This window comes from Coturnix japonica, unplaced genomic scaffold (assembly GCF_054131305.1).
Source record: "Coturnix japonica strain WE unplaced genomic scaffold, WE-NBRP24 Scf048, whole genome shotgun sequence".
NCBI classification, from domain to species: domain Eukaryota; kingdom Metazoa; phylum Chordata; class Aves; order Galliformes; family Phasianidae; genus Coturnix; species Coturnix japonica.
The window spans coordinates 26,588-45,295 of NW_028188951.1; the positions used below are offsets into that span (position 1 = coordinate 26,588).

Genomic DNA, 18,708 nt, shown 5'->3' on the forward strand with positions numbered 1-18,708 from the left:
GAGCCCGCTCCGTTCCCTCCCGGCGCGGTGCTGCCAGGCGGCCGCCGCTCTCAGGCCCGGGCCGGCCCGCAGCCCCGAGTCCCCATTGTTATCCGCTCCGCCGCCATCTTGAAATTGTTTTTCCCCTCCAGAGCCGAGTTGAGAATAAATAGGCGGAGCTTCCTGGGTGGCGGGTGACGTCACGGCGCGTCGCGCGTCACGAGCCGTGACGGACAGCGCTGTCAGCCAATAGGAAGGCGCGGAGGAGCGAAGGGAAGCGGCCGAGGCGTGGGCGGGGATTGGGCCGGGCAGGGGGCGGGGCTGGGAGCGTTTAAAAGGCACGGGGAGAAAAGGGGCGGGGCTAAGGCGGCGCAGCCAATGGGAACAGCGAGAGATGAAGCATGTGGTGATTGACAGGGGGCGGGGCAACGCTGGTCCTTAGGGGGGTTCGGGACGGGCGGCCCCAGTTTATTGCAGGGATGGAAGCGGGGTCGGGTAATAGGAGTTAATAGGGACGGCGCCGTACTGCAGCACAGCACCACATCAACACATCAACACAGCCGCCTCTCAGCACGACCAACAACCCCGGGCTCTGCTGCAATACCAAGGTAGCTCGGACTCACCTCAAGCCCCACAGGAACCCCGCACACATGGGCTCACAGCAGATAAGAGATGAGCATCATATTGAGGCACACGGAAACCCATCTTAAAGCAGACGATCCGCCTACACTTAATGTATCCCAGCAGCAATTAAGATGCACTGCTCAGCACAGCGCACACAGGCAGGGCAAGAAGTAACGTCTGCAGTTTCGAGCTGTTTCAGAAAGCCTTGATTTATTATAGTGATTATTGAAGCATACACTATGGTATTAAAAATAAAAATAAAGCCATAGCATGCAGACAGACCTTCGGGAGGTTTAGCAAAGCAAATGGAGACTTCAGTTTCGCCTTAGTATTATTGTAAAAGCTGACAGCAGATCTCGAGTTCCATTGTGATGCGAGGAGAGAACACATACGCACATGAACTGTTCAGGAGTTTAAGGCAATTTGCATATTAAGATAAAAAACTGTCGGATTAGTAGAATTATGTTGTGCTCCAAACGTTAGCTGAGTCAAAACCATCTACATAGACCTCATCTCAACAGACTGAGTCATAAACAGCAGCTGCTCCTTGATAGAAGTGCAGTCCTGAGAACAAGCTCATAGCAACGCTTAAGCTATGACACCTCCCATGTCAGAGTATAAGCTAATTTGGCCTTCAGGAGCAGTATTTACCAGGTGTTCAACAGGCAGAGGCATTCTAAACATGCAGTAGCTCCCAACACAAGTCTGAAATTACTTCCAGTATCTTGCTTACAATAGTTTATTTGCACACTGCTGGAAAAAAAATATCAAGAAATCCTGCTATGAGTTTGTGGTCACTAATATTTCCAACACAACAAACAAGGGATACAACGTAAGGACAGGCAGCAAAAGGTATTTGTACAAAAGAAAAGAAATCCAACCAACAAAAAAAACCCCAAGCCTTTAGTAATTAGTTGAACTGCTTGCAAGGTTTGGAGCACCCACCCCCTCCCTCACAGCCCCCGGGAATTATTCCCCATATTACACCTATGACCAAACAACACTGGAGTGTTTAAATTCAGTGCAAGAGAAGTAATTTCAGGACATTTAATTTCACTCTAAACAAACAAAAGCTTATCTGTATAGACATCTGAACCCCAACGTATTTGGTACAGTGTAATGAAGTTACATAGATCTCACCCTTGGAGGTATGCTCTTGTAGTCACCACCAGCATTCCACAAGTGTTTGAAACAGTATCATATGGTAGACTCGACGCTTTAAAAAAATTTATTCAGCTGGAATTGAAACTCCCTAACATTCACAATATAATTTAGGATGCATTTGTTACATGAAAAGCAGATGAAAGACTTAACAGTTTCACATACCACTTAAGATATTCCACATGCTTCTTTCCCCACCTACAAATACTGATATCTCGGGATATTTTTCCTTATTAAACACTCAGTTCAACTTGTCTACCCGACCACTTCTCCCATTCCTATAGGAATACATACAGTGATAACAGCAGGGATATGGGACACTGTCCTATCCAGTGCTTGGACCCTGGAGTAGGCCTAGCCATAAAAATAGAGTTTGACAATGAGCTGAACATGAAGCACTTCCAGCAATTGAGGCAAAGCTGCACTCAGAAAAAGCTGTGTAGTCAGAGAAAGGAAAGTATCAGTGGCTGAAGAGAGGGGAAAAGGGAAAGTAGTCTAACACTACCCCTCCGCCCCCCAACAACCTGTTAATTTTACAAAGAGTTGAAGAACTAACAAAACCCATTAACTGTAAGGTCTGCAGGATTAAATGCCACATTAAGACAACCCACTCCAAATCCTACATCATCTGTCAACACTTAATTGGGCTTTAGCTGTGCACAGAGTGCATGTTTCATAGACCCACCAACTAACGCCCACCTCTTCTCTCCCAGCTCCCCCCAGGAACAAAGTTTAACTACTGGTTCCCCCCACACATGATCCCCTCATTCCCCTTTTTTTTTCCCTTTGAGGGAAGAGGCATTGTCAAATATATTGACAACTTTTCTTCAGATAATCACCAATTATTAGGGATAGAAAGACACCACAAAGGAATTTGCACATTTGTAAAAAAAAAAAAAAAAAAGAAAACAAAACAGAAATGAACTAGTTATAAAACTGCATTGTTTTTCCATCATCTAGCATTTACAGTTTCATTGTTATTCCTCACTAATTAACATATTAAATTAAGCCAAGATATGAGACTGGTAAAATTCTACCAATCTACAGAAAAACACAAAAAAAGAATATTTAAAACCAAAAGTGAAAAGGTTAGTCATGTTACATTCCAAAATCCACAGACCATTATATTAAATGCATTCTTTCTACAGGAATGATGCTCTTTATAACAGATGGATTGCAAGTATTTTACTGCTAGACACTCCGTTACATTGGATAGTGTGACTGGAACCTGTGGATGGTGAAATCTTGAGGTTTGTCCAAGTTTCAATGTAAGGTGTCCAAGGTCCTCTCCCAGAACCATGTTTTGGAAAAAAAATTCACACAGATTGAGTTCTTAGGATTTTTTTTCTTGTTTTTTTTCCCCACCCCCCTCAATCTTTCCTTGGCTTTCTGTTTCTGGGTGATCTATTCACAGTTTCCTCCTCCTGCAAGAAAACGAGGTGTGAAAACATGAAAGAAATCTGAATTTATTCCTAAAAGCCATTTAAAACAAACCTATAAACAATTTACTTCTGCAGCTCTACAGTACAATTTGATTTTAGAAGGATCTCTTGCTGCTACTATACCTTCCTTTCCTTGCAGGGTAGACAAATCCTCATTTTCACTGTGAATTTACGTTATCTGCTCAAAGTACTGCTGCAGCTGCACAAATCCCTTTAAGTTCAAGCAACACTCCAGCCATTTCTAAGTTATCCATTATGTCAGTGCAGAGCACTTAAAAGGTCACATCCTGACTGCACACAAAGCTGAATGAGCCTTTTGCCTCAAGAAGATGCATTCCACACAATCCTACTCTTCCCACAATGCAGGGTCTATGGCAAGTGCCTTTCGCAAGGTTCCCTGCTCTGCTGAGGTTGGCCACAGCAATCCCTGTTTTGTGGGTGAGTAAATTCTCTGGAGTTCTGACATTGGAAAGGAGCACCATACAAAACCAAGGTAGCTAAGCTTGTGGATTTTTTCTTGGCATAGAAAAAGACTTTCCTCAAAAATCAAGTGTTCTCTTACCTCTGATGCATGTTTCCTATCCTCCTCTTCTTCCTCCTCTTCCTCTTGACTAGCACTTCCTATATCAGCATCATTTTTCTGCTTCTCCTCTAAGAAAGGGGGGGAAAGAAATCTCATTCATTTTCTTGTCATGATTTGCACCTTCACCCTTGGCTTGATACTATTTCTGCCCTCTTTCAGATAGAGAATTCCATCTGTCTCATTATTATCTATTTTGCCTACCTAGCTTCTCCTCATTTGCTTCCTCCTCTTCTTCCTTGTCTCCTTTCTCTTTTTCTTCCTCTCTCTCATCACTCATCACATCAGGCTGAGGAGCATCAGTCTTTTTGTACTCCGCAGCACTCGGTTGCTTCTAAAAAAGAAAAAAAAAAACATTAGTCGTGAAGGTAAAGCACATTACACTGAATTGCTTCTTAAATACTAAACTTATGACCAGAGGAAATGCATACCTTCCCAGAGCAGCAGAAAAGGACAACAAGGAACACTGGGAAAGCCACAATGAGGATGTACACTACCCAAAGCCAAGGGCGCTCTTCAGCAGCTGCCATCATTTGGCCCACAACACCAGGCTGTAAGATACAGTGGACCATTAAAACCCAGCAAGTCACAGCAGTAAAGTCTGGATCACAGATTTTTTTTTCAAACAGGCTTCCTGCATCCCCAAACATGGCATTTCATACCTCAAAAAGTTAAAGCTAACCCAAGTACTTTTTCCACAGTTTATAAGTTAAGAACTAGCATACAGTTAACAGAATTGTCAGAGAAAAAACTTTATATAGTGAATAGTGAACCCTCATTGCCATTAATAGTAACTATTACCATATCATAATTTCAAATTAAATGTTCTAATTAGGTTTAACAATCCCAAGCCTGTGCACCTAAAGATATATATTGATCAACACTGATAAAGTGACCAAACTGGCAGCAGTGCTGTTTCAGTCAGAACTACACAAGCCTTTGTTTCTCACCTCTGCAGCACCATCAGCTGCCTTTTTCAGTCCCCATCCATCATTAGCCCAATCATCAGCCACAGCTCTTTCAGTACAGATGATGAAGTTGTCAAAAAAGATATCAGAAGTCATTGACCATAGCTCAAGTCCCACCGCACTGAAGGGAGTCATCTTGAAAGGCTCCAAGTCTTCAAAGAAATCTGGGTTTGGGATCTTCCTGGGTTTCCATATCCCCTAGGAAAGACAAAAGATATTCAAGCCTTTCCTACTAGCATACAGTTTGCATTTTTAGTTTTCAGCTCATTTCTGCTAGGAAGAACAACTCATTACACTAAATTATAATATTTATAGGTGTGACTCTACAGATTCGGGAAATCAAGTTTCATGAGTGTTACGAAAAAGTGAAGCCAAGAAAGCAAACACTTCGAAACAGTCTACTTGAAAACACAGTGAGACCATGACTGTATTTTTTATTATTAATGACATCTGCTGAATTTAAATCATTCTGACTTTTGGAAAAGAAATGCTGCGCTGGGCAGGAGTTTACACAGTGATAAAACCAACCTGATAGTTCACATTGTCAATCATAGGAGGTTTCCATTTGCCCTTGTAGTTTGGATTGTCAATCATTGGTCGCTGCCAGGTACCACAGCCAGGAGCTGATTCACATTTCGGATTTGCAATCTGAGGTGCCTCCCATTCACCATCCATATCCTCATCCCTGAAAGGGAAACCCAATCTTCAAGTCTGCTCCTTGTCTTTATATAGATTAAAACATAGAGCATACGTAATTTCTGTGAAAATTAGAATTCCTACTTTAAAATGGAGATATTGAAGCTAAATGTAGCATAGGTCCAAAGATAATGACACTGCATAAGTATTTCAAGAAGTAGCTTGAAAGCACAGAAGCTCACTGAAAGCTGGTCTCTGAGCACAAATGCTTTCCAGCTTGGTACAACTAGAAGATGAACAACCCTGACTGGTTCAACTTGCAATCTGAACAAAACAGTTGACCAGTGCGCAGATAAAGAAGAGAATAACAAAATTCCTTGGACTAATTCCATCTTCCACTTTTGAAGCAAGATGCCTGAGTTGACAACTTTCTTAGCAAAAAACAATAAACCAGTTACTCCTTCCTTTGTTAGAATCAACACAGAAATAGCTGTTGCACTCATAACAGGTAGTAAACATACCAATCTTCAGGCTTCTCAGCATCAGGGTCTGCTACGTATTCTGGTTCATCATCCAGCCAGCCCTCTGGTTTCACAGCATTTTCATCTGCTATCTTTGCAGGAGCATCCTCATCCCTTGAAGATGGAATTTAATATATTAATACAATATGCAAAAAAATAAAATAAAAACAACCCTAAAGCAAGATTCTGAGGCTTTCAGCAAGCCCACTGATTTATCAGCCAGCTTTACTACTGACACACAACACCACGTTTTAACTTGCAGTCTTTTACCTGCAGATACCTCATAGCACAACCAATAGCTCCAGCTAACATATTATTTTTTAATACCAATCTAGAAAGGGCACATTGCAGCAAATCCCATATCCTGATGGTCACTGGAAACATGTATTTGAGCTTGCAATCAAGTCTATGACTCATAGAGCACAGGCTCAAGAACAAAAAACAGTACCAGCTTCTGCCCTAGGCTGTCAGGTATTTCAGTCATTTTTAACTGTACAGTACAAATAAATGATACCTTCATCCTATCTTCTAAGCAAATCAAAGGTGACTGCATTGGCTAATAGATATTTTCAGCAGTCTTTATTTATGGGCAGCACAAGAACAGTTATTCCTACAGGAAATCAATCCTTCCTGCCTTTATTTAATGCACTGCTGTTTGTGTGCCTAAACCAACTTGTAATTAAAAAATTAGAAGTGTGAAACTCAAGATTCTGTACATCATTTGAGAACTTTTTATAGGCTGAAGGTATCAGGCCAAGACCTCCCACTCTTCCAACACCTTACCAGTCATCTGGTTTAACAGCATCTGGATCTGGGATTTTGGGTCTCTCATCCCAATCTTCAGGCTTCTGGTCATTTGGGTCCTCAATCTCTCGGGGTGGATTCACAGGAGGAGTCATGTCATTTAGCAAATTCCCACTGTTGACGACCATTTGATCAACCAGAATTTCAAAACTATTATCAGGATTCAAAACTGGAAAGAAAAAGTAAATACAGCCATTGCACAGACAATACAAAGTGTGCTCTGAAGTCTCTCTCATTCCTGCTGTACAATTCAAACTTCACTAATCCAAGCTACTGCCTACCTAGCAACTATTTTTTATGAATTAAGAACCTTTCCCATGAAGTCTAAATATAAGCAGTGACAGAAATACTTCTCATACCAAGTTACTCAGAACTACTCTGAAATACAGCTCTCCTTTATCTGTTTAGTTTAAGATCTCATGACTTTTTAAGTGAATCAAAACTTCTTGCAAGGAAAAAGCAAGCCTTTATGTACTAAGACTAGTTTTAGCCTTCATAGCTTTCAAGTGGTTTTTAGCTGCATGGTATATTCATACAAAGATCTGTTTGTTCATCTGTTCACTGAGTTTTTGATTCAGAAAACACAGAAGTAGTTATTCACATGAATAGCAGCTAGCAGCCAACGTACCCAGCGTATAAAGGTGTGTCTTCTTATCAGTGAAGTAGGTCTTCAAGTCCGCATCTGGACGCTTTGCATGCTTCTCCTCATATTTACCAGTCTTTGGGTTTTTGTGCCGGAAGATAAAGTGCAACTTATAATCCTCTCCACATTTGTCTGGGCCAAACATGATAGTGTATGGAGTTTTGTCATGGAATTGATCCTTTAAAAACAATGCAAAACTTAATGCCATTAATTTGAAATACAACTTCAGCTAATGCCCACCCTAAAATCCCTCAGTGCATTGGAACTTGTCTGCAACTTTGTATCAAAGGTAGTGAGGTTCCCAGACTAAAACTTACATCACAATTACAAACTCCTTGAGAGGAGACCAGAATTAGCCTAGCATCCTCATTTCGCACCTTTGGTCTCTACTTTTGAGGTGGGAAAAAAACTGCTGTACAAGTGTTGTTACCAAGGTAAGTAAATCATTACACAGTGACAATTATGTATTTTTTAAGCAAATCCCTACACTACAAAAATGACTAAAAAGCCACTAATAAAAATATCAGATACTATAAGCCAAATCCAGTGACTTTCTTTCACATAAAGAATAAGCATCATTAGAAGTGGAGCTGAGATGTATTTCATTTACACACATAAGCTGATATATCCTGCCTCAATTTCAATCTTAACTGAATATAATCACTGTAAGTCTATTTGCCCCGGCTGATGCTACCTTGAGATTCAATGCACACATGAAACTGGCTAGATAGCCAAGAAGACTTCTGGGTGCCTTTTAAAAATTACATTATACATAGTCACGTGGCCAAGAAATTTCAGTATTTCTTATCGCCAACTGAAAATACCAGGAAACTGATGAGCCCAAAGTAGTTTGAAGATCAGGCCCTAAATATGCCCCACTGTCTTTACCAAAGTGGTTTCTCTAGAAAGAAAAAAGCTGCGTTGCTTTGTTCCATGGATAACACTCAGTATTAGTATTAGCAGCACTCACCAGGTTCAATTCAGGTGTTTTTGAAAGCAGTTTCACATAGGCCCCACCACACTCTATTCCATTTTGGAAATTTACTTCATACCTTATTTGGACAGAGAAATGAAGAACACATTATACACAAGCAACATTTACCTTCATAATACATGAATGAATTTATACTTGAAAATTGCAGAGCAATACTATTTTGGTTTTGTTTGTTTCAAATCAAAAGTGAACATTAAAAACACATGCTGCGCTCTAGAGACTAAGCAGATGTTCAAGGGGGCCTGAGAAAAGAAGCAAGGATTTAAAAGACTTAACCTGACAGAAAAGATTAAAAGAATTGAGCATTAGTCTAGAAGATTATGATCCAGAAGTAGAGGGAAGAAAAGGTTTTTCAAGTATGTAAGAGACTGCAATGGAGATTAAGGGGAACAAATTATTTTCCACACAACCATTACAGCAGACAGACAACTCAATTTGCAAGATGACTGAAGTGAGCAGTTGGATCCTAGAAGATCTCCCCTTAGGGTTGCAAGCATACAATAGTATATTTAGAGATGCCAAGGAGTCTGAAAAAGGCAAAGCATGTCGGTCAGGAATAGGCTAAGCATGCTCAAACCTCTCTCAATGCCAGCAGCTGAAGTGAATGACCACTTCAACTTATTTTTAGCCACGCATTTTGAGCCAAAACTAAACAGTAACGCAAAGTAAAGTGACCATTTCATTATCTTGTACAAATATGAACTGGATCACTGGCTGTTTATAACTGGTAACATAGGTAATATCCTACAATTCAACTGTTGTCACTGAAAGATTCTTTTCCTGCTTACTAGTCTAACATGCATGCAAGCAGATTCCTCTACATCACTCATGGCCCAACAGAATTAGGCAAGTTGTTCATCTTCCACAACAGATGCACCAGAACAAAGGAAGGCGGAAACAAGTGCACCCTTAACACTCTGCTCACTCCACCTTTGAAACTGGACACTTCACTGAATAAACACAGTGAGAAACATGCAGACAGCTCTTGGTCAAGTGGACATGGACTTTTACAATTAACAGAACAGGCAACAGATTTCTGTGCTAGTGAATGAGAAATTCAAGTCCAGAGACTAACTACCAACTCTATCTTTCATAGACTACTTTTTTTGTCAGGCTGCAGTGGGGGCCACTGTGTTCCTAACTTCCCACTTGAGGAATCAAGATTGCTATTTTACTCCTACTCAAATTGTATAATGAGAGGTTACAGTCTATCTTGTGTCATCTAGACCCCCCAGCCAACAAAAGCTCAGTAACAAAATAAACCCAAGCCTACTACCACATCACACCCCTCACAGAACACTAAGTTATCTTTTACTTACTGTATAATAAGGGGCTTGGTATCAAATACAAAAGGCTTTGAAAGCTTGGATGAAATCGCATGATGTTTGGCTCGTGTTACCAACACAAGCCCTTTGTCTCCTGGAAGCTTACTGTCCTTCATGTCTTGGACTTCCCATTTACCTAGAGGAAAATTAACAAAGTATTATCAAAACCCATTTGATACAATCTTGTCTTAGCCCAATCCTAAACAAGAAAGTCATAACTATCTTCATACAGGGTGCCTTCAAGTTACTGGGCTTAACATCTTCACTAAAAATTATTTTAAAACCTTTAAGTGGAAATTTTATTTGAATCTTATCTGAATCAGGATCACACTTTATATTGTTAACCATGTACACATTCTCCCATTTTCTTCAGTGAACACAATTTCAGGGAGCAAGAAGAACAGACTTGTACCTCTTCTTTATATAAGACAAAATGACATCAGAAACAACTACCAGTCAAAATATGGGCAGGACTCACCATCATACTTAGCAATTTCATCATCTGTATCATCTTTCTTGGCTTTGGAAAGGATCCATCTAGAAAACAAGCATCCAACAGTAAGAAACTCATACTTTTTCACTATGCACACAAAACCCCCTGCTCTTAAAATAGCCTTTGTTGTCCTGTGACTAAACCCCAAGTGTCTCGATCCTGAGCTCTATCCCAAACCTGCCAAGTTCTCAGCTTTATGTAGGATCACTCACTGCCTCAGAATCTGAAGCAAGTACACAAAGTCAGATGAGAAAGATTAAAGCATACATAAAATATGGGCTTCTCTTCCCATTATTACTAGTACCTAAGCAAAAACTGGTTGATCTTGTCACGTGTTGCCTGTTGATTTTCAGTAACAGGCGCTAGGAATTCCCTTTCACATAATACTCTGATTTCATCTGTTCAGTCGCCCTCTAATGTTATACTCACCCATCCAGAGTTCCTTTATCAAAGGACTCTACAAAATAGACCTCGCCAGTTGGGACTGGTGCTTTGTAAGTAACCTAGGGGAGAAGAGAGGCATTTATGAACCTTTCAAGGCACATCCTCTAAAGAAGTAGAGGCACATACAGCTCACATCCCACATCCATACCATAAAGCACCTAGAGCATTCTGGCAGCATAAATACAGAAATGTTTACACTGCTGCTTATGCTGAGCCACTGTGCTCTCCTCTGCAACAAGAACTGAAGATTTTGTCTAGCTAGAAACTTTAACATTAATGCCTGATAATTACACCTCAGTTTTCAAATATTCACTGAAGTCTTCACGAAAGAAGATGCAGGTCAGATGAGAATAGCAAGGAAGCAGCTAAGCTAAATTCCAAACCCTACTCCCTGCTAGTGATCTCTAACAGCATCACTATACATTAAGTTTCAGCAAAGTAAAGTCAACTCTAATCAGACTGACAGTAGCCAAAACACAAGAAGTAATTAAATGTTAAAGAACAACTATGCCAAACCTTTGGAGCTGGAGGAGGAGTGCTGCTTTCAGGATTTGAGTCTTCTACTTCCTCAACACCATCATCCAAGTCATCCTCAATATCAATGACATCATCACCATCATCGTCACCCACATCATGCTCCTGGGCAGCAAGAGTCCCAAGAGCTAGAAGGGTCACAAACAGCAGCCATTTCATCTCCATTATCTGAATAAATAAGAAAAAGAAAGAAGTTAAGCACACACACTAGCAATACACTACTTCTCAGTTGAGAGAATGAGCTTCTCTGGCAGTGGGTGAGGTGTCAAGTCACATCACTGAAAGAGGTACAAACGTAGCTTTCTCAGCTCTGCTATTTATTGCTTCTGGCTGGTTAAGACAGCTGAGAAAATGGGAAAGGTATACAACTGAAAGGTGTATTTAATACAAAACAGATGTTAATGCACTGAAGCAGCACACAGGCAAGCTCTGCAGTTTGTGCTGGAGTGCCAGTATTGTCCCTCCACTGCCATAGCCCATGAAAAGAGCGGACATGTCTTCAACACAACTTACGTATCTAGAAAAACCGAATGGGAAAATCCACTTCTTGTTTGTGAGAAACTTTGAAGGCAACAGGCTGACACTGGTATTCCTATTTAGTTCATAAATACCAGCTACCTCCTTCAAGCATCTACAAAGCAACCCATCTTCTACCTCAGTTCAGTCATTTTCTTGTTCTCATACACAGGGCATCAGTACCTTCATCCATCAGTCCCCTTCCCCACACCTCCTTCTAGACAGATTGCCAGCAGTCACTGATGCTGTTCAGCAGGCATCTATGAGCAGCTGGATACTGAAGCAGACCCAGAAGAAATCCCACTGTTCAACAGGCAGTTAATTTCATCTCTAATTTAACAGGATGATCAAAGAAAAAAATCTTATACAGAAATCTTATAGAACTAAAACATCACACCAATTAATTTACGGGATGCCCAGCATGTCATCCTAACTAAAACATAGCAGACCTTGAGAAACTCAAGTTCAAAAGATCTCTGTAAGTAAAATGACATAAAAAGAATGACTCAATCACTGAACCTTTAGGTGGATGTAGAAAGCAAAACTCCTACCAGGCTGCTCATCATTTTATCAGCGCTACAGACAGACATGCGATGCTCACAGCAAGGAGATTTGCTCCTTTCAATTACATTCCAAATATTTTCTTTCCAGAGTTGTAGCTGAGGCTGATTCCTTCTAGAACCAGATTATCAAACTAAACATTCTCCCCTTCCTACACATTCCTGCCCCAGGCTGCAGTCCCACAGATTTACAAACATAACTCAAGGAGAGTGAATAAGGCCTGGAGGGGCGTAAGTTTGAGCTAGAAAACAAATCTACTTTCTAAAGCATGTTCAGGCAACTAAAAGCATTTACAGTCTCAGCAGCTTATCAGCACTATCCATATACCACAACTCCACTGCATGCCAGATGTACCATTCTAAGATTATTCTTTAACTTGCTTCTAATGACAGAGGGGATGTTTTATTACTCCAACTAAACTGCATTTTAGAGACTTGTGTTGAGGTCACGTCCAGTTTGTCACTACAGCAACATGCAGTCACAGCCTGTTCCATAACAATAGCGATGGCCTCGAGGATTATGGTCTCAATCCATGCCCACAGCCCTCCCCTTCACAGCTCAGGCAACTGCACCAAAACAGCACCAAGCCGAAAGGAATCAGCACACAGCATGAACAGCTGACACAAACTTTTAGTGCTCCTACATATAAGCAATGCCTGCTTTGTTTGGGTTGTTTTTGTTTTGTTTTTTAAATGAACAGAGTACAGTCAGAATGGAGAAGAGTTCCAGGCTGCACAGAGGCACACGGATCTTTACTGCGAATGTGGGAGCCACAATACAAAGCCAAAGAACAAAAGCTGTCAAGGAAACATCAGAATCAACAGAAGCTGAAATTCTCCCGCATAGACAGCAAGCTCTGAGTAGGGCCATGTCACAGGGACAGAACAGGAAGAAAAAAAAACAAGAGCCAGGAACATCTGTTGAAGAAGCACTGGTTAAAGCTCTGGATTGTGCCCTGCGTGACTCAAGCAGCTCCAGGTGAGGTGGCACAGGGATGCCCTTCCAAGGTAAGGCTGGGCTTTGTCTTGGCTTACCAAACACATCCTTAACAGGGCTAGATTTGGTAGAATTTTACTCCAAGTTTTGTAACTCCTTTCAAATTGTACCATGCAGATGGAACAACCACTGCACTGTTAAGAAGAATGATGAGAAAATGCTTCTTAAAAATATAGCAAGGTTAAAGGTAAGACAGTGCTTTCCTATCCTGCGTGCCTCCTCTCCTCCCAAGCCTGTGCAAAGGATGCCAGCAATACAGCACGTAAGCAATCCCCTTGATGACCTCACCACCAGTAATGGAAGTTCTGGCTAAAGATACAGATGAGCCCCTAAACATTTGCAACAGTACAGACTCCACGTGGAATTATTACCCACTTTATAATCCCACCCCAACCGGAGCCCTTGAGAAATACTTGTCTGCAGCCAATGGACTTTGGTAAAAGCGCTTCTTGCTTGGCTAATTGACGGGGCCACACAGTCTGGTATTGCATGCTAGGTTGCTCCAGAAATTCTATCACAGCATTCAGGTAGAACCAGTCAGGTCCACCAATGCCCCACAAAGCACAGGCAGCAGCTCTTCTTCTCTGCACATGGGTGCTCCTGATGCAACCACTGGGACCCACCCTGCAGCTTCCCACTTCCCAGCCAGCCCCAGTCAAGTTGGAGGCTTGGGGAAAACTCACTTCAGGCTGCAAGTATAACCTACTCAAATTTCTCAGAGCTTATTTCTTTTAATTAAAAAACTAAGACCTCTAAGAGAAGTTTATAACAACTGGAAAGCAGTTTTCATAAGCTTATACCCCTATAAAGGGCATCATGAACAGCTCTTCTGTGTATTTTTCTGTATATCTTTCTTCTATGTATGAAATCATTCCCAAGTTCTGCTCAGGATGCCACTCACACGTACCCAGTACAGACTGGGAGCACCTCCAGCACTGCAGCATGTCAACCAGAGCTCCTCACTCTGCTCACCTGCAACAATACACAAACTGCAACAGTATACAACAAACTGTACAAAACTGTCCTGACCACTTCCCAAGTGAAGCACAGGTTTTCGAGATTTAAAAAGCTACATCTGTAACAAACATTGCTACAGGAAAAAGTAGCAACTGTACATAATCCTTGGAGACACAACAAAGATGATACTGTAGTCAATGAGGTTACTCCTAAACTGAAGGCAATAGGAAAGGAATCAGTTGTCACAAAAGATACTCTTAAAACAATTTTCCAGATGAGCTTTGAGCTGCTGGCAGGTGTAGGTGCACAGTCCAACCTTCAGCAGCACAGCCACTGCCTGTACTGGGATCAGATTCCTCCTCCGCAGCTCCCAGTTCTGATGCTCTCCCTGCACTTCTGTTCCTCAGGTTCCACCATACAGCACTACTAATGTTGGCTCACTGATCATGCAGCTGCCCAAGCACTTAATAACACAGAACCCTTTGTAACAGGTGAGCTCAGCAGGGCTCCCACCAGAGAATCACTCTCATTTAAATACACCACTGCCAAGTCAGAGGCAAGAGCTTTCTTTCTTAAATAAGGTCTTGGGACACTCCTAGACATCAGCATGCTACTTGCGTAGAAGGGAGAAGTGCTGCCATTTGCCATCACCAGACAATAGCCAGGAAGAGCTCAGGACTGCCAGTGCCATCACATCACTCATGCTCAGGCAGGTTCCATGCCAGGAGGCTCATTGCCTCCCTAGCACTGCCCACCAGCTCCTGGCAATGGGCTGAAGCATTTTCCCCTGCAATTTATGGCAGCATTGGGAACAGACACATGGAACTGCACTGAAGTTACATCAGTAAAAACTAAACCAAACTGGACATGAAGAGACAGCATCAGCTTCCTGCCACAGCAGCACTCTTACAGTGCAGGACCAAGTGATTGCTGCACTCAGATTCCAAAGCCTTCAAGAAATCATGCAGCTTCACAGACTTGGTTTTCCTATTTTATTGGGCATAAAGTCTAATTTTCTTCTTAATTAGTGGCACAACACTGCAAAGACTTGCTCAGTACATCAGTTATCACCAGCACATGCAGCAGGAAGGACACAGAGGAGAGGGCCCCCACAGAGGATGTCTAAGGTCCTTGCTATCATACTTCCAGAACATACTCTTTATAAAGTTATTTCCCCACAGTTTAAGCAGAGCCTGCAAAACCAGTTTAATCATCTCCTTGGTTACACATCTGAGTGGCTCATCGAGCCAGTTCTTAACACTGCACATTGCACAAAGTATAACTACAGCTCAATCGCTGCTGGATATATAGTTTAACAAAGTTTTCTATTAAAAGACCCTGTCAGATAAAACAGCTCTTTTGACATCAGGTATTGCAGAGCAAAGCATTGAAGGGAAGTGGCTGCATCACACAAGTTACCATAACTACCCTTCAGAAGCTTAACTGGGAGAGCACTATCAGTTCTTATTTCAGCAACATCTGAACAGCTGAAACTGACTTGAGCGCATGTAAGTAACAAGATTTACTAGCAAAGCCCTGTGTTCAGTGCTACACTTTGTTACTGTATTTACAGAGGAAGCACAACTGCAAAACTAAGCACAGTGCATCTTCATGCAAGACAAGGGCCAGGGAGGAAAATTGTACAGACAGACACAAGTCAGTACATTCAAACAAAACTGCCAGGAGACCAAAAGGAAGAGCAATACCCACCCCATCCTCACCCCCTTCAAACGACATTCTCATTATTTCTGAGCAGGACTTGGCTATTCCACAAGGCAGGCCAATAGTTCCTTAAAGCTCAAAGCACTGAAGAGCAAAGGAATCTCTGACATCTTGAGATCCCTTCACTTTCCACATCCTGCCTCCTCTGCTGTGTCACAGCAACTGCCTGCTGGTGAGCAGGGCAGGCCCTTTAAGATGGCTAAAAACCCTTCTGCTTTAACCTGTCATCAATTCTCCAGTCCAGTACACAAAGGCAGAAGGTGCTGTAGCAGGACAAGTAGCCAAGAATAAAGGATGTTAAGCTGCTAGCAGCAGCAGCAGCTTTATGCCAAGGTATCAGGTACACTGCAGGCATCCACGCCTGTCAGACGGGCCTCTCATTAGGCAGACTTGGGAGATCTACACTCCACAGCAAAGCTAGACCACTAACCTCATTGCCAAACACTGTGATCTCAGCATCCAGATTCCCACCGCTCCTGAGAGGGATATAATAAAATTATGTTCATATCTACAGCAGCTCATACGACACAGACCAAATTTTCCCCTTAAGTGCTCAGTTCTGCAGTCAGACAGACTCCAGTAGTGCCCTGCCTTGCTTTCAACAGGCTGGAGTTCTGTGTGTGGGTGATATCGTTGGTTTGGCTTTTTTTCTCCCCTCACAAAGGAGGGGTGGGGGCAGGACACACTGCTACTCTGAGAAGGGATCAGCCAAACCTGGAGCCCCCACGAGCAACAGAAAAAGCCACCCTGGTTGGACTGCAAGAAGAACAAACCAAGGGATTAGGTGTGAAAGGTGACAGCAAAGCTCGCCTTTAATAAGCACTTCAAATACGCCAGTTTCTAAAAATAATGTACAACACTGCAGAAACAGCAAGGGAGAAAACACCATGTACTGTTTGTCAGCACAGAGATCCCCGCAGAACTGGAAGTCCTTGGAGGACAAAGGCAGAACTGCAAGGCTTCTTGGCCATAAAACAGATGGACTGCAAGGGAAATTAAGGTAGGTGGGGAGAAATGTGGAGGCGCCTCAAGATCTTTGAGATCATGCCTAGAAATCAATTCAGGATTGCTTTGCTACAGAATTGATTCCAGCAAGAACAGGCTGCCATTTTGTTCACTGCAAGAGGCAGAAAAATGAAAGGCCAGGAAAGGAAATACAAGGAAGGGCTAAGTACAAGTTACAGGGTGCTCTCAGTGAGGGATTTATTCATTTACTTAGCGGGAAATGCTGCAACACATTGAATGAAAGGGCAAACTAGAGGAAGCTGTGAGCTTCCTCGCTGTTCTGCATTAGGCTTCTCTTCCAAAAGGGGCAGCCAACACCAGGAAACAGTTAACGTCCTATAGCCAGCTTGTCAATTAGTATGTAGAAATAGTCTCTTCATTATACATATATTTAAGCAAAGCGAAGTAAGTGGAAATATTGAGACTTAAATACTGAAGTTTAACTAGAAAAGGGCCAAGCATTCTGAATAAACCTACATAATGTAATAGCCACTCTCATGCACCTCAAGTGCTTTTGTAGTAATATATTAACTTCCACTTAACCCATATTCTTAACACTGTTATATCACACCTTATTACAGTTCTATTATCTCCTTATAATACACATGGGTTATCACTACTTGACAAGCATTAAATAACAGACTGAATTTCAACAAACATCACGTTCCCGGAGCCCAGACCTCAGGCACCAGACAAACCCCAAACGAACTCGGTGTGTTTTACACAATGCTCTGCAGCGTTCATTAACATCACAACCGCTGAAGCCCGGAGCTGTAGGTAACTCCAGCCAGCACCACATGGCAGCTCCCCTTCCCAATGAGCTCACCCGCAGCATTTCTCTTTCCACCGCCTAGAAAGTTCTGAAGCGCAGACGGCACGTGAAAGTTCACTCTTTAGGAGCAGAGCAGACAGGGCTGTCACGACTACGAGTGCTTTACTAAGATTTGTAATTCAAAAGCACACGGCTGAGACCCTCAGACCAGCACTGCGAGCTGAGAGCCCTGCGCTGCAACCAGCCCAGCCCGTGAGGCTCACAGCACGGCGGCTCCCAGCCCGCACCCCCACCTGTTGTTTCCCATTGCACACCCCGTTGTTTCCCATTGCTCATCCTCCCCGTCCCCTCACTCCGTGCTCTCCCCCCCTCGTACCGTCACGGCCCCGCTCCCCATCCCGCCCATCCCCGCACAGGCCGCAGCGCCGCCCGCCCTCAGAACGTACCAGAAGGCGCCGTTCCCGCAGGGCTCAGCATGGCGGCCCGCAGCTCTCGGCCGCACACATCCCTCCCTCAGCGGCTCGGGACCCCCCCGCTGCCCACAAGGCCCACGCTGGAGGCTGAAGGCTCGAGGCCCGGCACCCCAACACCGCACCCCCCGCCCGCCCCGCACCGTGCGGAGCCCCGCAGCCCCATCAAACCCCCCGCCATGTGTATATATGTCTGTGTGTCTGTGGAGTCACTCACCGCACCCCGCAGCACCGCGGACCCTCCCGCCGCCCCCGGCCCTCACCTCCGTCACGTGTCCAGGCGCCCAGCGCCGCCGTCGCCCGCCTATCTATTGCGCGCCAGCTCCGCCCCCCGGCCCACCTCTCTTCTCTTCTCCCATTGGCGAGCGGCGCGCCCACCCTCCCGCCCCTCCGCCCGTGCTGCGTTCTGATTGGCTAAAAGCGCCGCCGCTCAACGGCCCGCCCGCCTCAAAACACGCCCCAACGGCGCTGCCCTTCGTGGAGCGCTCCTATTGGCTGGCGAGGTTGCAGGAAGTGCGCGGTGATTGGCTGGCCCAGGGGAGGCCGTTGAGATGTGGGCGG

The 18,708-nt window shown here is 43.4% G+C and overlaps 1 protein-coding gene across 6 annotated transcripts; it reads right to left on the minus strand.

Annotated features, from left to right (window-relative positions):
• Window positions 1-794: 794 nt before the first annotated feature.
• Window positions 795-18,480, minus strand: CANX (calnexin). 6 transcript variants are annotated; one of them, XM_085532141.1, is made up of 16 exons: window positions 18,411-18,480; window positions 16,331-16,376; window positions 11,131-11,316; window positions 10,600-10,673; window positions 10,156-10,214; window positions 9,672-9,813; window positions 8,329-8,410; window positions 7,344-7,536; window positions 6,695-6,884; window positions 5,912-6,025; window positions 5,283-5,439; window positions 4,737-4,952; window positions 4,218-4,337; window positions 3,991-4,120; window positions 3,769-3,857; window positions 795-3,188 (listed from the first exon to the last, which is right to left on the minus strand). In XM_085532141.1, exons 3-16 carry the CDS (start codon window positions 11,311-11,313, stop codon window positions 3,135-3,137), a joined length of 1,803 nt encoding a protein of 600 aa, XP_085388267.1. In that variant the 5' UTR covers window positions 11,314-11,316; window positions 16,331-16,376; window positions 18,411-18,480; the 3' UTR covers window positions 795-3,134. The 6 variants fall into 6 exon arrangements, with proteins under 6 accessions (XP_085388267.1, XP_085388266.1, XP_085388265.1 ...); XM_085532140.1 differs by having other exon boundaries at window positions 18,365-18,425; XM_085532139.1 differs by lacking the exon at window positions 16,331-16,376 and adding an exon at window positions 17,732-17,796 and having other exon boundaries at window positions 18,319-18,425.
• Window positions 18,481-18,708: the final 228 nt, after the last annotated feature.

Bases quoted from the DNA above. Each gene is read 5' to 3' on its own strand.
- CANX (XM_085532139.1), bottom strand. The intron at 10,674-11,130 runs GTTTGGCATAGT...CTTCTCCCCTAG, and splicing joins CTCCTCCTCCAGCTCCAAAG to GTTACTTACAAAGCACCAGT. The intron at 6,026-6,694 runs GTAAGGTGTTGG...TCCATCTTCAAG, and splicing joins GCTGTTAAACCAGATGACTG to GGATGAGGATGCTCCTGCAA.